The sequence below is a fragment of the Cyclopterus lumpus genome, chromosome 6, assembly GCF_009769545.1.
Source record: "Cyclopterus lumpus isolate fCycLum1 chromosome 6, fCycLum1.pri, whole genome shotgun sequence".
Classification (NCBI taxonomy): Eukaryota; Metazoa; Chordata; class Actinopteri; order Perciformes; family Cyclopteridae; genus Cyclopterus; species Cyclopterus lumpus.
In genome coordinates, this window is record NC_046971.1 from 14,743,045 (window position 1) to 14,761,508 (window position 18,464).

Below are 18,464 nucleotides of genomic sequence, written 5' to 3' on the forward strand. Positions count from 1 at the left end.
AACACACACACACACACACACACACACACACACACACACACACACAGATACAGTTCCTCTACATAATTCTGAACTGACTTGAAGAGATTACTTGTAGTATCAACTTATTATCTGCATGGTACTTGAACCACTTCAATATTTTGCCCTAACCCCGATCTACCGCTCCACCGCCAGATTCACTTCTCAATACAGTTCACGGTGCAGAGCTGAGTAGTTGCATGTGAAGGAGATAGTAAGCAGTAATATTCAATTATTGTATGCACGCCGTCCCCGTCCCGCCCTAAATTGATTTCTTACAGAACGGGAGGCATCGCTCAGCACTGACACGCAGCCATGTTTCCCCCATCTACCACATCCCACGCAAATTACTCCTCCATCTGCTCTCCCTCACCGCATCGTGCATTTACCCCTCTCCTCCCTTCTTTCCTCTCCTCCTCTCCTTTCCTCTCCTCTGTCATCATCTCCTCGTCTTCCCCTCTCCTCTCGCCGTCAGGCTGCACAGCTATCGGCAGTTGGCATTGGGCCCCAGCTCCCATGCAGGACGTTTAATCTGTCTTTAATCTCTTTGCAATGTAATGGGAAATGGTTTTGTGTTTTACTATTTGATTGAAGCTGCGAGCCCGCCCCTCACCACCCTGGGACTGAGTGTTTAGGAGTGGGAGGTGTTTTCAATTTTGCCCTTGCCTCAAATTGTCTTTTATCAAAGAATTCATATCAGTAATATCATTCTACATATTAACCAGGCTGTTTGTAAGTGGCCTAATAGGAAAGAGTGGAGAGAGACAGATAGAGCCAGAGAGGAAAATGAAAACTGGCTCGCGGAAAAAAAAAGGAATTAGACTGAATTAAAAGGCTGCTGAAAATACCCACATTTTTCATTGCAATATTCCAGAGAAGCCTAAATAAAAGGTTGATAAATACTTGGATTGTGGCTCATCTGTAAAAAGAAAAAGAGAGCTGAAGCTGGCACATAGTTGTGAAAGTTTTCTCCTGTCAGGTTATGCCATCATCATAAAAACCTTTACAAGTGCACCTTAATAAAGCCACACAGAGAGGGAGTAGGTATAATCAATACTTCATATGGTGGGTATTATTGTTATAAAAACATATTGGCTTGATTGCAATGTAAAGCTAGAATTGATTTGTTCATATAAAGCAGTGAAAATGTTGAAGTCACATTTATGTTTTTTTTTTTCACAGCATCACATTTTTTATTCAAACACACATTGTCACTTTAACAAAGAACAGGCCTGCAGTTAACGATGAATGGCATTTACAGTCACTGATGGTTAAATTCAACACAAATCCAAACACATACACAAACACACATAAAGGTATGCAGACAGACAGACACGCACACACAGACACACACACACACGCAGCCTCCAATCTCCTATTCTAATTAAAGGGACCTATCTGCCCTGGGTGTGTGTGTGATATTGACACTTAGCTCCGTACAATAAACTTTATTGGCAAGCCTGCTTGATTACAGTACTAAACTAGAATAACAAGGAATATGGGAGGAGTGGACGTGGATTATATACTAAACAGACATTAGCAGGCTCCATTCAAATATCTGGTGCATTTTAATGGCGAACCCTGGACCCTGAAACGCCTCCGTCTCTGAAGAAAGCCTCTGTGTGGACACCAGCAGTGAGATGAAGCGGAAATATACTGTGCACAAATAAAACATGACATGGATGAATTATAGTAAAGGTAGAAAAATAGAAAGAGTGGAGATATATATTGTAGGATGGAGGAAGGGAAAGAGGGATAGATTTCCCGTCATTAATGATCTATGGAAAATCCTCTGTCTATTTTCAGATATACTGTTAATGGCTGCTCGCTGCCATTAAAATCGTTGCCGTCCTGAACTCAGCTATTCACATATTGGCTGCTGCTTCATCTAATATTCATCCACCGGAGGTCAATGGCAGTGGTGGCATGCTTAATTTGTAAACACAAATTAAGGGTGGAGCATAAGAGTTTTAAATGAGAATTGTGTTGAGATTCAACAAATTCATTTATTACACCTCAAAATCCTCCACGGTTCCTGTCACAAGAGTTTAACAAAATAATATGTTTTTCTTTGAGCGGTCACTTAAACGAATAGACTATATCCATTCTAACATATTTTAAAAAGTTGGAGGACTTTATGAAGAAAACACATGAATGGACATGCAGAGAGGGAGAAAGAAAGAGAGTGTGTCTCTCCTCAGCAGCCCTGTTGAAAGAAACTGCAATTATTTCCTTAAAAATTGGTGTCTCAAACAAAACATGAGGCAAAGTGTTTGCAAAGCCCTCTACTTCCTGGACTTTAAATTACCAGCCAACGTACTAAATCAATTAGTCAAAACCAGCAGGTGAAGGAGAGTGGCGTGTTGTTCATTCACACGTGTAAACCCGATCATATTCTCCTTGCACTTCTGGTAACTTGTGTTAAAGCATAACAAGGTATCATGAATGAGGTATCAAATTAAATCAAAAGACCCACTAAGCTCGGTGCCATTACTTCAGTGAGTGGTGCACTGTGCATCAAGCCTACCGAGGGCTCATGCAGAGGTCAGCAACTATTAAAACTATTGTCAAAAAGTTTAACAGACTGAAGAAAGATTAGAAAATACATGCAATACTTCATTAATTCCATACACTCAGAAAAGCCTGTGAAACCAGAGTTGTGACTTCAGAGCATATGAACCATCTGTCCCACAGCTTCTTCCTTCACGGAGTCTTGTTCTGCTCAGTCAGTTGAACTACAATGACCCCTACTGGCTTAAAACGGTACAGGGACTAATGCGCTCCTCAGACAAAGACCTTGCACTTCAAGAGAGAACTTGTGGCTTAGCAACAGCTCTGGCTCTTCAACACAAGCAGCATAGTCAGGAGGAGAAATGACAGAAAAGGCAATTCTGTTTTCCTTTGTGGAACATGAACTCTTCCAAACTCCACACTGAAGATACGTTTTAAAAAGTTTTCAATGTCTTTCTTCATTCTTCATCTGTCTCACCCTCACACGTTCTCTCCTTCTCTCCCCCTCTCCCCATATCTCCCTCTCCCTCCCTTGGCACCCTTGGCGGGGCCTCTCCCGCTGGGTGTGTTGGCAGAGCTCTGTCTCTGATTCACCCACAGCGTGCCCTCTGGCTTAACAGGCTGGCACAAGGACATGGAGCAGAGTTGAGAGAGGAGGGCAGGGCAGTGGCACGAAGCTGCAGACTGATGGAGACATACATTACTGAAGGAAAGTTAGAACACAATAGGTGAGCACTGAGTCGAGTTGAGATCTTAGGCCTGAGGTTTCTGTGAGCAAGGCACCGCATGGCACTACTCCGTCGGTTCGCACGTGTGTCTGGAGCAGAACATTAGAGCGAGACACACATGCGGCCTCACCTTGAAGAACCACTGACCCCACACACCTTTATTGCATCTCCAATTAGAGGAGAGGGAGGGAGGAAGGGAGAGATACAGAGAGGGAGAGACGGAAAGAGAGAAAGAAAGAGGGGGAGAGATGTATTTCATAAATGTAGTTCCATAAAGAGCACTGACCCAAATGGCATTCAGTAATTCTTCACTGTGCCAGAGGAGAGGTGGGATAATCAGAAACTTCATCAAGCTCACTACTTCCTTCTCTCCTTTCCTGCGTCTGCAACACCTCCTTCTGTCCCACCCTGTGCTGGAACCTCTTAAACAAAAATTGCATGTAATAACTGCATCACGTATACAGTGCATCTGGAACGCGCATCAAAGAACATCCCTCCATCCCACTTCATCACTTCGTTTTAATTAAACAAGTTTCCTCCACTCAGTCTCGCCTTCTCTCATCTCTTTGATCTGTTCCCGTCCGACTCACAGTAAAAGAAACAGTCCCTCTCCACTTTGAGAAAGTTGTAAGTGTTTGATTCGGTAGACTTCCAAGCAGCAGCAGTACAGCATTGATTTAACGTACACAGCAAGGCAACAGAGCACTTACCAAAAATGTACTGAAAACATTAAAAGACAATTCCTTTGTTGAACACGGCGCTATGACGACAACACTTGTGGTCCATATGGGTTGACTGGTAAAAGCAGAACAAATTCCTCTTTGAAACTGTTCAATAAATTCAAATCCGTCTTCATGACAATGTCGGCAATACATATGAAATCTGTCACTGCTGCATTGAGATGGATATGGGAGGGCAGAAATCCGGAAGAAAATAATACAATTAACGTCTGTCTCAAGCCCCAAGTCCCTATTGATCCATTCGCTCTCTTTTCCTATACACTATGGACTTACATGGACTTATTCTTTCTTAAGCACAACTGGGACCACTCCCTCCCCCAGGGTTGCAACACTCACACAATTCTTCAAAAGAACATTTTGTTTATATGTTCAATACCAGAAACATCAATGAAATTATCCATCATTAATTTCCTATTCAATACAAATTTAATGCAGAGCCACGGAGTAGCCAGCTCATATCCAATGAGGACATCTATCCCCAATCACTCAGCTCTGTGCTTCACACACACACACACACACACACACACACACACACACACACGCACACACACACACACACACACACACACACACACACACACACACACACACATCAATGGGACTGTCCCTAAATAAGCCATTCCTCACAGACTGACTCAATACTGTAAAGGGGGAAAAGAAGGAAAAGAGCAAATAAGGAGGATGGTGTGGTATGAGGGGGGATTTATTGTTTCTTAAGCACAACTGTCAAGGTGAGAATCTTGACATTGGATGGTCAGGCACAATTTCTTCTTCTTGTCTACGGACAGTATAACATTTGGAGAGGCTGGTTTGGTCACTCAGGAGTACGGAAGCAGTGATGAAAGACATATGCAGATTAGTTAAGCAAAAGAAACTGAAAATATAAAAAATAAACTATTACTAGAAACAGTCCTGCATTCAAAAGCCAACATGTCCTAAGAGTATGACTAGTAAGTAGGCATACTTTATTTAAACGGACACTGAGTTACAATATTACATATTTGACATTAAATTAATATTGATGCATTAATGCATGGATTTGATGCATGTAAATCATTTTAGGTTGTAGCAGGTTAAGGCAAAGCTACTTTAAAAAAAAGGGAGGTGCGCCAATTTTCTCCCGTCTTACACTATCGCTTATGTGAAAAATGTTGCATGAAACCTTTCGTGGATTCACAGCTGGCGAAGACAAGTCTGGAAATTTAAAATGAAAAAAAGCTCCTCTGTAGCCTCGCTCCACAGATCTGCTTGAGACTGGAGTTCTAAATTAGCCACTGCTTGCTTAACACAAGAAACCTCTGACTTAACTGTTGCCAGTCGCTTTTCATTGTGGGGAATGTAGGCGCCGGGTTTTGAGAAGAAGGAAAGTTGTGGAGAGTAAAAACTATCAACGTCTCTGTCTATCTGCTTCATCTATTACTATACTTTTTTTTAACACTCTCATTTGTGAGTCTGACAATGGTGTGCAATGCTAAATAGGTGGAGTGGTCTTTCAGACACTTTATATACTGCTGGGTAGTTTAATCTTGAACAATTCATCATTTACTGATCACATGTATAGTATGTAAAATCTTCATCTGTAAAGCAACTAAGATGTCAGATAAAAGTAGAGAAGTAAAAAGTACAATAAATATGAATATATATATATATATAATAGAAATAGAAATGAAGTCAAATAAAAGTACTTACATTCCATTACCGCAGGGAGCAGGTTTAAGTACGTGGAGGAACACGGAGCAATGGGGGTTGAGAAAGAAATAATACAAAATAAAAAAACACTCAAAAACCTTTCATACATCGTGGTTTCACTGTGACTTCTTTAAGGAGCTCTTATGCACTCCAATCAACGTGCTCATTCCTGGAAAATGTCTAGATCAATGGCAGGTTCAACAGTTCCACGCTCCATGATGCAATCTATAGCTCTCTGATGCATGTGATGAGGAAATGCGTGGAAACGCTATCGGTATTGATAATCATACAGGTAGTGAACCCCGCTGAACCCGCACCTACCAAAACCTCTCGACATGATCAGATAGAGCTGTGAGCTGCGTGTGTGTGTTTAACATGTTAGAGCTGGCGAGATGGCACGAGAGCCCGGGGTCACAGGTCAAGTAGAGTCAAACCAGGTAGGCGATTGGCTGATCAGGTCTGAGTGTAATGACTAATCAATGGTTGAATGCATTAGCCTAATCTAATGGGCCAGGTGGGAGAGGACAACGGCAGATGCATGGAACACATGATTGAGCACAACATGCAACAGCAATGCAATCAATAACACATAGAGTGGTCTAACCCCGGGGGGGGGGGGGTCCCCACTACTGGAACGACCTGCTCCACATGCATTTAAGAGGCGCTCTGTGAGTGTGTGTGTGTGTGTGTGTGTATGTGTAAATATGTATGGTTGGTTGGTTAGGGGAGGACAGAAAAGGAACCAAGCTGTTTTTGTCTGATTGATTGTATTATGAAATGAAATCAAAGATTTTTGTTTCTGGCCAGCGACCTCAGACGCATCAGTGAGTAGCTACTGTGTGTTTCTACCCAGCTGAGCAAGAGTGATGCACGAAAGAAAGAGTGAAGAGAAAGTTGGATAAGTGATGGGTGATTATAGAATGCAAAAATGTGTTGATAGAAGAAAAAAAAGCTAAATCCAGGAAATGAATCAGTCTGTTTATTCAATCAGTGGAAGGAGAGGTGAGACGTTCTCCATGTTTAGGTTTGTCCCAGGAGAAAGGGACAGGTGATTTGACCTTCCACCATCACTCAGTGACGAGCATTATGTGAACCTGTTTGTGGGTTAAAAGCATTGCAGAGCTCACAGGCACTAGTCTGTGCATTACTGAGGTCATTCACATCTCTAACCCCTATGAGATGAATGAGTTTAATGCAAAGTAACAATGGAGATGAATAATGCTACAACAAACCAAACACTTATCAGACACTGGAATGTGTTGAATACAGGACAAAGCCTGTAGATTAAGAAAAACTCTTTTTTTGAAAAGTGTTAGATATGAACTATTAAAAGGTGTCAGAACATTGACCAACCACCAGGAGATCTCACCACCAGAGAGAGAGAGAGAGAGAAAGAGAGGGAGAGATGACAAGTTAGGGACAAGAGCCAGTCAGAGCAGAGGACAGGCCTGGGTCAATACTTGCTGCATGATGCTGACACTGCACTGCTCAACACACACACACACACACACACACACACACAAATGCATATGTGCGCACCACACACACACATTTCCACATGGATGTGTACACAAAAGATAGAGAGACATCAGACCAATCAGTCAGCCGATGTCAATATTTCAAGAGGAAGACAGAGAAAAGGTGAGAATGCAAGTGTGTGTTTGTGTTCCACCATTAAGTAACGTTTCAGACTGAATTAGGTCTTTGTGACACTCGTCATCCTTTCTTATCTTTTCTCGGTCTAAAGGAAACATTTACTGCAGTTTTCAGCCAGACATGAAAACTGTTAGAAGATGATCCCTGCCTTTAAAGGGCCAATACACCCAAATTCAAACAAAACATGTTCTCACTAACCTCTGGTGATGTAGAAATGCAGTTAAACTTTCTGTTATTCCATTTCCCTTTAAATTGTCAAGATATTTTTTATCTTGATTATTTAATCAGAAATGTCCAAATTAACAGATTCTAGTATTTTCATGTGAATATTTTTTATTTGCATATGATACGAAACTGAGAATCTTTGAGTACTGGACTGTTGGTTTGAGCTGGAATGGAAATGGTGTGAGTCTTTTATTGTACATATTTCCATTTTTATTTAATTGACAATGAATCAAGTTCATAATTGGAAGACTAATCACTACTGAAAATAATAGTTAGTTGCGGTCCTAATCTCATGATGTCACTATGTTTGCGGTTCTGCACAAACATGGAACATCAGGTGACTATTGTTTTTAATATCTGTGATGCCGTGGCCCTGCAATTCAATTCATCTTTATTTACGTTATCTGTGTGTGTGTGTGTGGTGTGTGTGTGTGTGTGTGTGTGTGTGTGTGTGTGTGTGTGTGTGTGTGTGTGTGTGTGTGTGTGTGTTGTGTGGTGTGGTGTGTATGTGTGTGTGTGTGTTTGTGATAGGGGCCTCTCCATCTTTGAAATGAATTAGCGTGTGGTGCCTTATTGAGTGAGGTGCAGTGTTTAAGTGAAACTGATGAGAGATGTGTGAGCAGCGAGGACTGGGCTATAAGTATGTGGCTGGGGTCACAGGTTAATCCCTATTGATTTACTCCACAGTCTGCATACAGCCACACAGGAAGACAGGGAAGGAGAGGCCTGCGTTGCCGGCTATCACAGAGCACAAACGCAGGATAGAAATCACTGCTCCCACACTGTCGGTTACCTGATGCTAAGTAGGGTAAGGACAAGAAAATTAAGTATCATTCAATCTAAATAGGTAGTTAAACACCTTCTACTTAGAAAGATTGCAGGCCACGGCCTCCTGAAGATCAATGAGAGATATGATCAGTGGCCTCATTTACCCGTGATTATACAATCAGGAACACTTGTCCTCCTTTCAAAAAAATATAAAGAGGTTGTTTTAAGTAGAATGTGTTGAACATGAACATGGGGCCATATCTGTCATTGTCAGATTTAAATGCTACCTTCAAACTGTGAAATCGCAGCAACCCGCGACACCCAAACACATCAGACCAGAGTGTACTGGATGAGAAATGCAAACAATATCCGGACCCAGCTGCATTTATAAACAAGCTCTTCACAATCTCACCCCAGAGGAGGAAAGGTGAAATAATTACATTAATATGAACAACTATTAATAATAACCCCCCACCCGTACCCCATCACTCCTTCTCTCTCCATCTCTATCTCCCTTCTTCTCTCTCTCTCTCTCTCTCTCTGCCTCTAATCCTATCATGCGGGCAATAAGTGTATGCACCATGAGCACATTTAATTTTTGCGGTTGGTTTCAGCGAGCCCAGAGGTGAGCCTTAATAAGGATCAATGGCACTTTATCTGGGACAGCACCCACTTCACAGCATGCAAATTACACAGCAACCCTTAAAAAAAGAAATGGATTTAATTAAAAAATGTAGAACCACGGGCTCTGGAAATTCAATTAAAGGATTATGCAAAGGTTGGCTAGCTTTTGTGTTGCAGTTCCTGCTTATATAATGAGCTTTTCATATTAAAAATCAATAGGTAATCTGGGCTAGGGGATCGGCTGCTTATGTACATTTTTGAAATCAATTTGAAAAATAGTCCATCAGCTCCATGTCACAACAAAGAGGGGAGGGAGTTGGTGTGTGTGTGTGTGTGTGTTGTGTGTGTGTGTGTGTGTGTGTGTGTGTGTGTGTGTGTGTGGTGTGTGTGTGTGTGTGTGTGTGTGTGTGTGTGTGTGTGTGTGTGTGTGCCGAGGTGGGGGGTTCACAGAGAAAAAGCTCTAAAGCTCTAAAGGTAAGAGAGATGGAGGGTGAAGGAAGCAACATGGAAGAGTAGAGGGTAAGTGAGTAAGGATGTCTCTCTGGCCAGGTCGGTTTCTGGCTCTTTGGCCTGTTCTGATCCCTTATATTAGAGAGAGAGTCCCTTGGCAATGAGGGTCTTGCTGGCTCTGACCTGTGGCTCTGGGGTAATTTAGCCCAGCCTCAGCTCAGACTCAGCCCAGACTCAGACAACCCAGGCTGGGGAGATGTCCTAATGGCTTCCCTGAGTGTCTGGAGCTGGAAGAGCTTGGAGGATGTGGTTGAGGCTTTAACTAATGTTTCTTCACAAACAAAACTGTCAAAGTCTGTCACAGAAAGACATCTTATGAAGAGGTCAAACTAATGTGCGCTCTGCAAAAATGTATGAAAAAACAATAAACATTATCAACAAGTAAAACATTAGCAGCTACACAAAATTAAATTGTAGACATTTGAAAACTTAACTAAACTTCTTCTGCTTTCAACGCGGATAATGTTCATACCTCCTTCACCACTCATGTTGTTTAACTGTACGCAGGCAGGAGGGGTGAATGACTGCATACAGTAGCAGACTGTCAGCATTTGATTGGTTCTATATTGATCCAGACACGCTCTCCATCACATCAACTTCATCCACAATAAACCCATTTACACAGTTTCCCTGTGCAATGGACCACATAACCAGGCCTCAGGCCATCTCTGTTCACCCACTGTGTGCGTGTGCGCGTGTGTCTGAGCATGTGTGTGTGTTTTCTTTAATGAAATGGGTATCTCCGTGGACAATAATCCCAGTAACAGGATTGGGCAGGAACACACATGTCTATACAGTCGAATGGGATTGTATGCTTTTGTCCATCCCCGCAACATCTTTCTCTCCCTCCGTCTTTCTGTCTTCACTCTATGTCTGTCTCTCCCCCCCTATGGTCTGTCTTCCTCTATGTCCTGTCTCTCCCCCTCTGTCTGTCTTCCTCTATGTCTGTCTCCTCCCCTCTCTGTCTGTCTTCCTCTATGTCTGTCTCGTCCCCCCTCTCCGTCGGTCTTCCTCTATGTCTATCTTCCTCTATGTCTGTCTCTCCCCCCTCTCTGTCTGTCTGTCTTCCTCTATGCCTGTCTCTCCCCCTCTGACTGTCTTCCTCTATGTCTGTCTCTCCCCCCTCTCTGTCTGTCTGTCTTCCTCTATGTCTGTCTCTCCCCTCTGTCTGTCTTCCTCTATGTCTATCTTCCTCTATGTCTGTCTCTCCCCCCTCTCTGTCTGTCTTCCTCTATGTCTGTCTCCTCCCCTCTCTGTCTGTCTTCCTCTATGTCTGTCTCTCCCCCCTCTCCGTCTGTCTTCCTCTATGTCTGTCTCTCCCCCCTCTCTGTCTGTCTGTCTTCCTCTGTCTCTCCCCCTCTGACTGTCTTCCTCTATGTCTGTCTCCCCCCTCTATGTCTATCTTCCTCTATGTCTGTCTCTCCCCCCTCTCTGTCTGTCTGTCTTCCTCTATGTCTGTCTCTCCCCCCTCTCTGTCTGTCTGTCTTCCTCTATGTCTGTCTCACCCCCCCTCTCTGTCTGTCTTCCTCTATGTCTGTCTCTCCCCCCCCTATGTTTGTCTTCCTCTATGCCTGTCTCTCCCCCTCTCTGTCTGTCTCCCTCCCATTCAGTGCAGGAGCACACCAGGGAATGTCTGGCTGGAAAATCCTGTTCATTATATCTAGTTCCTCATATATGTTCTAAAACATGGTCTAAAAGGATATCGGTGCATCATCAGAGAGGTCCACTCTGAGTATGTGAACTTCATACCAATTGGCATAATTTGTAATATTCTACCACTCAGGAGAAACCTACACAGCATCTCCAGTCAGGCTGGAGCTGACCCCCCTCCTGTGTAGCTCCTAATCATCCAAGAGGACTCTATTACAAGGACCTGGCAGCTCATCTAACTCCACAGAGGAGAAGGGGGGCTGGCGGGGAGATTGGGACCTCTGCTCCTCTTTCTTTCCACATGGTTGAGCACCACACACAACACCAGAGCACACATACACACTCAGGTTGCCTGGGTGTGCAGCAGAGCCAAAGCGTCTGTGTGCTACACTAGATCACTAGAGTCAGAGCACCTGACCTTATGTCTGTCTGCAAGAGAGAAGCTGATAAAGAACACTGAGGTAAAAGTGTCTGCTGTGCTCACATAGACCACAACCTCACGGTGCGTCTGCTGTATGTTAATGTTGACATCTTGGTTGCAGGACCTGTCTCTGGGGTTAACCCGCGAGATGCAGTAGAGAGCTCCTGGACACAGTAGGCAAGGCTCAGCAGAGAAGGCTCTGGCGGTTCCACGCTTCCTGACTGAACAACCGCAGCTCTAATATAGTCCCGACTGCTGGTGCTTGGTCAAAAGTTCAGCCTGTGCATATGTAAAAAGGTGGCCTGGTGCCCGAGGCAGGATCCTGAGTAAAATAATCATGCTAAAACGCTAAGAAGCATGGGACTAGACGAGAACGCTGATGAAACCGGCCCCTCGGGGAACTAAGATGTCTGATTGGACCAGCGGAGCCTCTTAGGCCTGTACCCACAAAATCTCCCTCCCCTCTTTCTATCCATTATAGTGGATGATGAGATACTGGAGCTTCTGCCCACACTGATCTCCATTCAGCTCAGCACTGTCTGTGCCTATAGTTAAGGTATAGATTAGATGAGTATAGGCTGAGCACCAGCTGCTCAGAGCCGGAGGGTACACTGATCTTGAGGGAGCAATCAGTCAGTCAACAAAATGTCACAGGGTCAGCGTTACAGCGTGACAAGACGGTGACAACTTCACAAAGGTTACAGCCCAACTAATAACTGCAACAGTCACTGAAATTCATTGTGTGTTGGGTGAATGTGTGTGTGTTCAGCTTGAGTTTAGATTAAAAGTGTACTGTCTAATAACTTTTACAGCATATACTGTATGTTCATAGTCAAAAGCCCAAAATAATATCCTGAAATACTATCCTAGATCAAATAAATCAAGCAGAATCTATGTCCATCAAGTTTTGAGCATTAAATAGAACTGTGATAACGGCTGTTTTTTTCCTTAGTCTCGCTCTCGAAAACACACACGCACACATATACTGTAAATCTGGGCACATACACTTGCAGTACACACCACTTCAGGCCAGATCATTCAATGCTGATAATCACAGGCAAAACTCCCCCTCTAAACACGCTGAATTAAAGAACCAGGAGTTACAGGCCTGGTCGCTCAATCTCTGATAAGTAGATCAAGGCACGGGGAGGGGAACATGATGTTAGTGAGAGATAGTTTGGCTGATTAAAATGTCATGGCTCTTTATAGATGCCTTTCTCAACTCAGCAAAATAGAATCAGCTCTGTACATCAATAGCAGAGTGGGCTGTGCTCTCTGCTAATAGAGAAGTTTCTTTCCCTTAAGTAGAATTTACAACACAAAGGATGCAAAGTTGAGGAAGTCAAAAATGTATTTTGTTAAAACACAAGCAAAATGCAAAGATACAAGTTTGGCGTGAAAGTGAAGAGCTGATAAAATAAGAGAGCATGAAGCACAATTAATGTGGCAGGGAAGGATGTACATGATTGGATGACATTGGATGACCAAATGTGGAGATTATGGCCTGACGTGACATTTGCTTTACTACAACAATCAAATTAAAGATTTAGGACCACATGTAGCTCCAGCTGTTTCAGTAGTCTACATATTGTGAATTCATGTGTGTGTGTGTGTCCGTGTGTGTGTGTGTTTCTTCTTGTGTAGGGCAAGTGTATATCACTCCACCTGTGCTCCTATAAATCAAACCTGTGTTTTAAATGAGAGGCTGCTTATTTGCGCGAGAACACACACAGGGGCTTTGTGATTGTTTTTTGGAGTCGACATTCTGCTTATGTTTGCATCCCAGAACAATCTCCATGGATCCCGCAAGCGTACGCAAGCAATTAAAGCGATACCATCTTCATATCCCTGCAACCAATAACTGAAATAATATCACTGTTTTATTAAGCCCTTAATGTGGGGGCATAAGGAGTGAAGAGTGGGGTGCTAAAGAGGATACACTTTCAGGGGCCTTATCAACCCCAGATTTAAATAAGAGCAAATGCTCAGCTTAAGGGTGTGCCTCTCTATCTGTGTGTGTCTGTGTGTGGCCTTTATCAGACACGAGTTTTAGCTAATCGCTGTGTCAGCACACCAGAATTTAATTACTAGCTCTACCTTTGTCCTTTAATATTTACTAACATCCACACTACATTTAATTAACCACGTGTAGAAAAGCCACAGCCCCATTCTGGGGGAGAAACCGCTCTGCTAATTGCATCTGTGCGCTCACATCAAAAAAACATTACACACCCTTCTCTTAGACACACATGTGACATCCACTTCAGGGTACACTTTCAAATCTGATTAAAAAGCCCTGTTTAACTTATTTAGGTCTGGCTAAAATTGAGTCTGGGTTTAAAGATTGAAGCAACGAAAAAAAAGCGAAGGCAAATGCAACAGAAGGTAAAGAGGGAGGGCGAACAAAGTGTTTTGTGATAGAAATAGTACATTGAGGAAATGTTCAGCTTGGCATTTTGCGAAAGGTGCTGAGGAGCAGTTCCTCTCATCTCTCATCCTATGTCAGAAAGAGGGGAGACAAATGACGGCCTGAGGCCTTGTGTCTGTCAAACATGATGGATCAGAATAACGCTTCACTAAAACTCCAACACGCTGCCTTTCAACACATCACACTTTCCCTTCAGTGCAAACACTAAATTGATAAAGTACGAAGAGTAGCTAATGGGAAGATTTAATAGTCAAACTAAAGCATATATTAGGAGGCCATGGAGCCTAAAGGGTAGAGAGGGGCTATCAATTGAAAAGTCTTACAGAGCAGAGGACACAATATAGACTAAGATAAATCATAGTGTTGGATTTTATCGTTCATACCCAAGGTGTGTGAGAATGTTAACCTCAGGCACCTAACGTCACCTTATAAGTGCACACATGGGAACACAAAGAACATGTCCATGTAGTCATTTAGTGTTCAACCTCACACGCTTCCCACTCTGAGCTGCACTATAGAGGTTATTGCTATGAGAGGAAGCTATAGCAGTGTGTTTTTATATCTTATGATCTAATTGGATGCCATTGAAATGATGCCTTCCGCAACATCCTTGCTTGGCTAAAAAGGAGAAGGCGCTGCACTGTGTGGAGTGGTGAGTCCAACCACACATACCCTTTTGCACCCCTTAACTGGGACCAGTTCATCAAAGGGAGAGCCTACTAGGAGCCGTTAGCTCCCAGGGTCATGCTAACTCCCACCACCATCACACTAGGGAGTCAATTATATGATCTAGTTGTATTGTTCAAAATTAAACCTGTAAACAGATACAAAATAACACAGGGCCCTCTGGCACAGCACCTGGCCACCTCGTTGTATTTCTCAAAAGCAGCCCGCGAGGACATGATGTCTCTACAAAACTTAAGATATTGCATCTGAAAATATCTGGTAATACTTTCTCCTGATGGGAAAGAGGTAAATGGTAGAATATATTTGACAGAGAGCTTATTATCTTAGTACTCTAGAGTACAGGAATGCATAGGCGTAGAGACTGGAGTTTGTGCAGTGCATTTACTGTAACCTGATCGTTGCGGTATACAGGATCAGGAATATTGCCTACCCTTGTGAGAGGATAGGGGAACTGCCTCACAGAGTTAAATAAACAGTGACAGGAGGAAGAGGAAAACAAACCGCAGACTATCTCTCTATCTGTGAAACCCAGACTCTCTCCGTGAGCCTTCAGCACTCAGCAGATCAACCCCTCTCCATCCTTTTCCTCTCCTCTCTCCCAGGAACGTGCCAAGACAAATATATAGGCTGAGTAAAGGACACTTCAGAGCCGGAGCACGAAGATAGTGATACAGTGTGGTGAATGCAATGACTTGCTTTCCATTTAACATTATAACTAGCTACAGAGCAACTCCACTGAAATGAAAAGTTACCAAATATCAACCAATCCATTCTGGTGGTAATCAACATCTGTAGGTGTAAGAACAAAAAGTATGTTCAGCGGCCATCAGTCAGGTCGTGCTGCCGTATGTGAAGTCACAAGGTTATATAACTCTTCATACTGGTTTTGTCTCTTACCATGGACTTGGTGAAAGGTCTGGCGAGAGAGAAGAGAAAGGTCATCAGCCACCAGCTCCGGTGAATGGAGGTGTACATCATGTTCCCAGGATGCACTGTGTTGGAGGTGACACCGTGAGGTGAAAGCCGCCGGTGGAGCTCGTTGCTGAAGAGGACGTTACAGAGTTTGGCTCGATTGTAAGCCAGCATGGACCAGTACTCCTTCCTTTGGGGTGACAGCAGGGCCAAGTCCACTTTGGCACATGAGTCCAACAGGTCTGTGAACCTGAAACATAGTCCAGACCAAGAGAGGAGTTAGTGTGTGTGTGTGTGTGTGTGTGTGTGTGTGTGTGTGTGTGTGTGTGTGTGTGTGTGTGTGTGTGTGTGTGTGTGTGTGTGTGTGTGTGTGTGTGTGTGTTTCCTCCTGCCAGATGTGTGGTGCAAGCCGCATACAAATCAAAGATGTGACATGATGTTCTTTAATTGCCTGCGACAGAGCTGTTAAACTCCAGATGTTTGACAAGGCCCCTTAAACATTACACCACTCGTTGTGTTATTATGCAGTCACGCAATAACATCACAATACATGGGCACAAAAACTGCACTCCCTGTGTGTCGTGTGTGTTTGTGTATGTGTAGGAGAAAGAGACGTAGGCTCCAAACCGGTGGAACACAGCCTACATATTAATCCAGTCATTAGAAAACAACCAATCAAAACGTCACCTGGATTCCTTGTTGTGATTTTACAAGCTTGCTGCCTCTTGTTTACTGTCGCCTTCCGCAACATCCTTGCTTGGCTAAATTACAACATCTGCAGGCTTTTCATTTCATGTGCCGCAACTTCATAACTACTTTAGCAAGTAGAGGTTGATAAATCAATTGCTTGAGCACCAAATTAATTTATCTTCCTCCAAAATGCATTCACATGTTATACTTGTGCCTGGTTACACCTGCATGTGGTTTTACAGTGAAACTGCACTCAATGAATCAGATGCTTCACACAATACTTGCATAATAAAATATAGAGATTTTGATGAGCCACAATATCTGGTATGGAGCCACAGCTGCACCTTAGATCTCACAGAGGTACGTTTATGAAGAATATCATCACCCCTTGTTTGACCAGATCAGATGCCGTACGAGGGCAAAGTCAACCTGTATCGGGCCAATTTCACAGTAAGCCCCTGTGGTGGAAACTGATAAAGTGTCCAGCCATTCCCTGTGTGTCCATCTCTCCCAGCCCTGTCCCTTATAGGTCAATGCTTTACCAGCAGACAAGGGGCTTAGGGAATACAATATGCTGCCAGGTCAGGGGTCACACACTGCTTGTGAGGGGAGGCTAAGTGAATAAGCGGGAAATCAGCAGATACTGAAAATAACACAAACAAAAAAGGGAGCAACTTCAATAGATGTAATATAGGTCTGGAATGAGGTGGACAGAATGGAAGATGTAATATGAGATATTGTCTATTTTCACTCCTTCTTCCCCTCCCTCTCGTCCGTGTCAGTGTGTAACTGACTCTCTCTTGTCCTGCCTAAGCCCTCTTTGAAGGGGTTAAAGCCACTGCTGCTTGTGGAGGAGAGGAGGAAAGGTGAGAGTATGTGTTGGTGAGCCAGAGAAGGAGAGAGAGGAAGCTGTAGGGCAAAGAGTGAGGAGAATACCTGACCATTCTTGGCCTTTCAATATGTTTAAATCGTACACACTGTTTCAATAGCAGCCTGGCATTTTTCACAGCACCAAAACTTGTGTGACCTTACCGTTCATACTGTGTCGGCAAGTTTTGCATCAATCAAATGCTGTCAATACTCCCTTCATGACGTGCTTTCTCTCGATAAGCTTTTCCTACTCTCTCTTCCTCTTACTTTTCCTACAGCATGTAATAGCAGTGTGACCCCAAGTGAATCTGAGAGTCAAGCCTTCCCCTCTGCTGCTCCTGTCCTCTCATGCATGGCAGTCTGTATAACATAACTCATATGAGGGCCCCTGTAATAGTGGCGCTGTTTGATCTGCTAGAATAACTCTGCGTATGTTCTCCTTGTCTCAGGTCACTCTGCCGAGCTCCAATCAATCACTCTGCTTGGCCGTCTGACTGACTGAAGACTGGATCAATGTTGCGCATGCACACGCACACACACACACACACAGACACACACACACACACACACACACACACACACACACACACACACACACACACAATTGGGCTCACAGATCATGCCTGACTACTGAATGACAGGAAAAACAGAAGCCTATGGAGTGGAGTTAACAAAGACTTGAAAAACAATAGATGGAAGAAGAGGGGAAAAGTAGGGAGAAAGGGGCTGAGTCAGGGGGTCAGACAGAACAGAGCGGATACTTGATCAAAGTTAATTTTAGCTGATAAGTCCATCCATCATGTTGATGATACGTTTAATTCACAGTGACGGCATGTGGAGGGAAATGAGTTTTCAGTGAGTGAGGCTGTCATGTTTGACAATATCAGTTTGTAGTGAAAACTTGTCAATGTAGCAGCTATAACTGCATGACTGGAGCTGAAGAGTTGTTGACTTAAATATGGTTTACCACTGTTTGTTGGGAATATTGTGTGGTGCTCACGTTTAACAACATTTCCAACCTGCCAGGGGGGGTTCATTTATATTATGGCAACCTGTCACATCAGCTTGGCCTAGACGTTTTTTTCCATCACAAATGTTTTGTCAACCAGGTATGATCCTCAGAAAAAAATATGTTATCTTAAGAAAAAACACCTAAGATGATCTATTCAGAGAAGGGTTAAAAACAAGATTCACTCAAAACTGAAAAAAGAGGTATTTTATAGGAAACCACATAAGTTGGGATTCCACGATCAGGTAATTATAGCTTCAAATGTGTCTGGCCTTCTTGCATTAGACCAGTTCTGCATGAGTTATAGGTACCCTGTGGAGTCTTTTCT

The 18,464-nt window shown here is 43.4% G+C and overlaps 1 protein-coding gene across 2 annotated transcripts in view; it reads right to left on the bottom strand.

Annotated features, from left to right (window-relative positions):
* wwox (WW domain containing oxidoreductase) overlaps positions 1-18,464 on the bottom strand; it is a 121,694-nt gene that overhangs the window by 63,512 nt on the left and 39,718 nt on the right. Inside the window, exons 8-9 of one of the 2 annotated variants that reach the window (XM_034535665.1) lie at positions 15,553-15,817; positions 2,165-2,224 (exon numbers count right to left, since the gene is read on the bottom strand). In XM_034535665.1, coding sequence (XP_034391556.1) covers positions 2,216-2,224; positions 15,553-15,817 — 274 coding nt within the window. In that variant the 3' untranslated portion in view covers positions 2,165-2,215. Of the gene's footprint in view, positions 1-2,164; positions 2,225-15,552; positions 15,818-18,464 lie in introns of those variants that run through there. The other variant, XM_034535664.1, reaches the window with a different exon arrangement.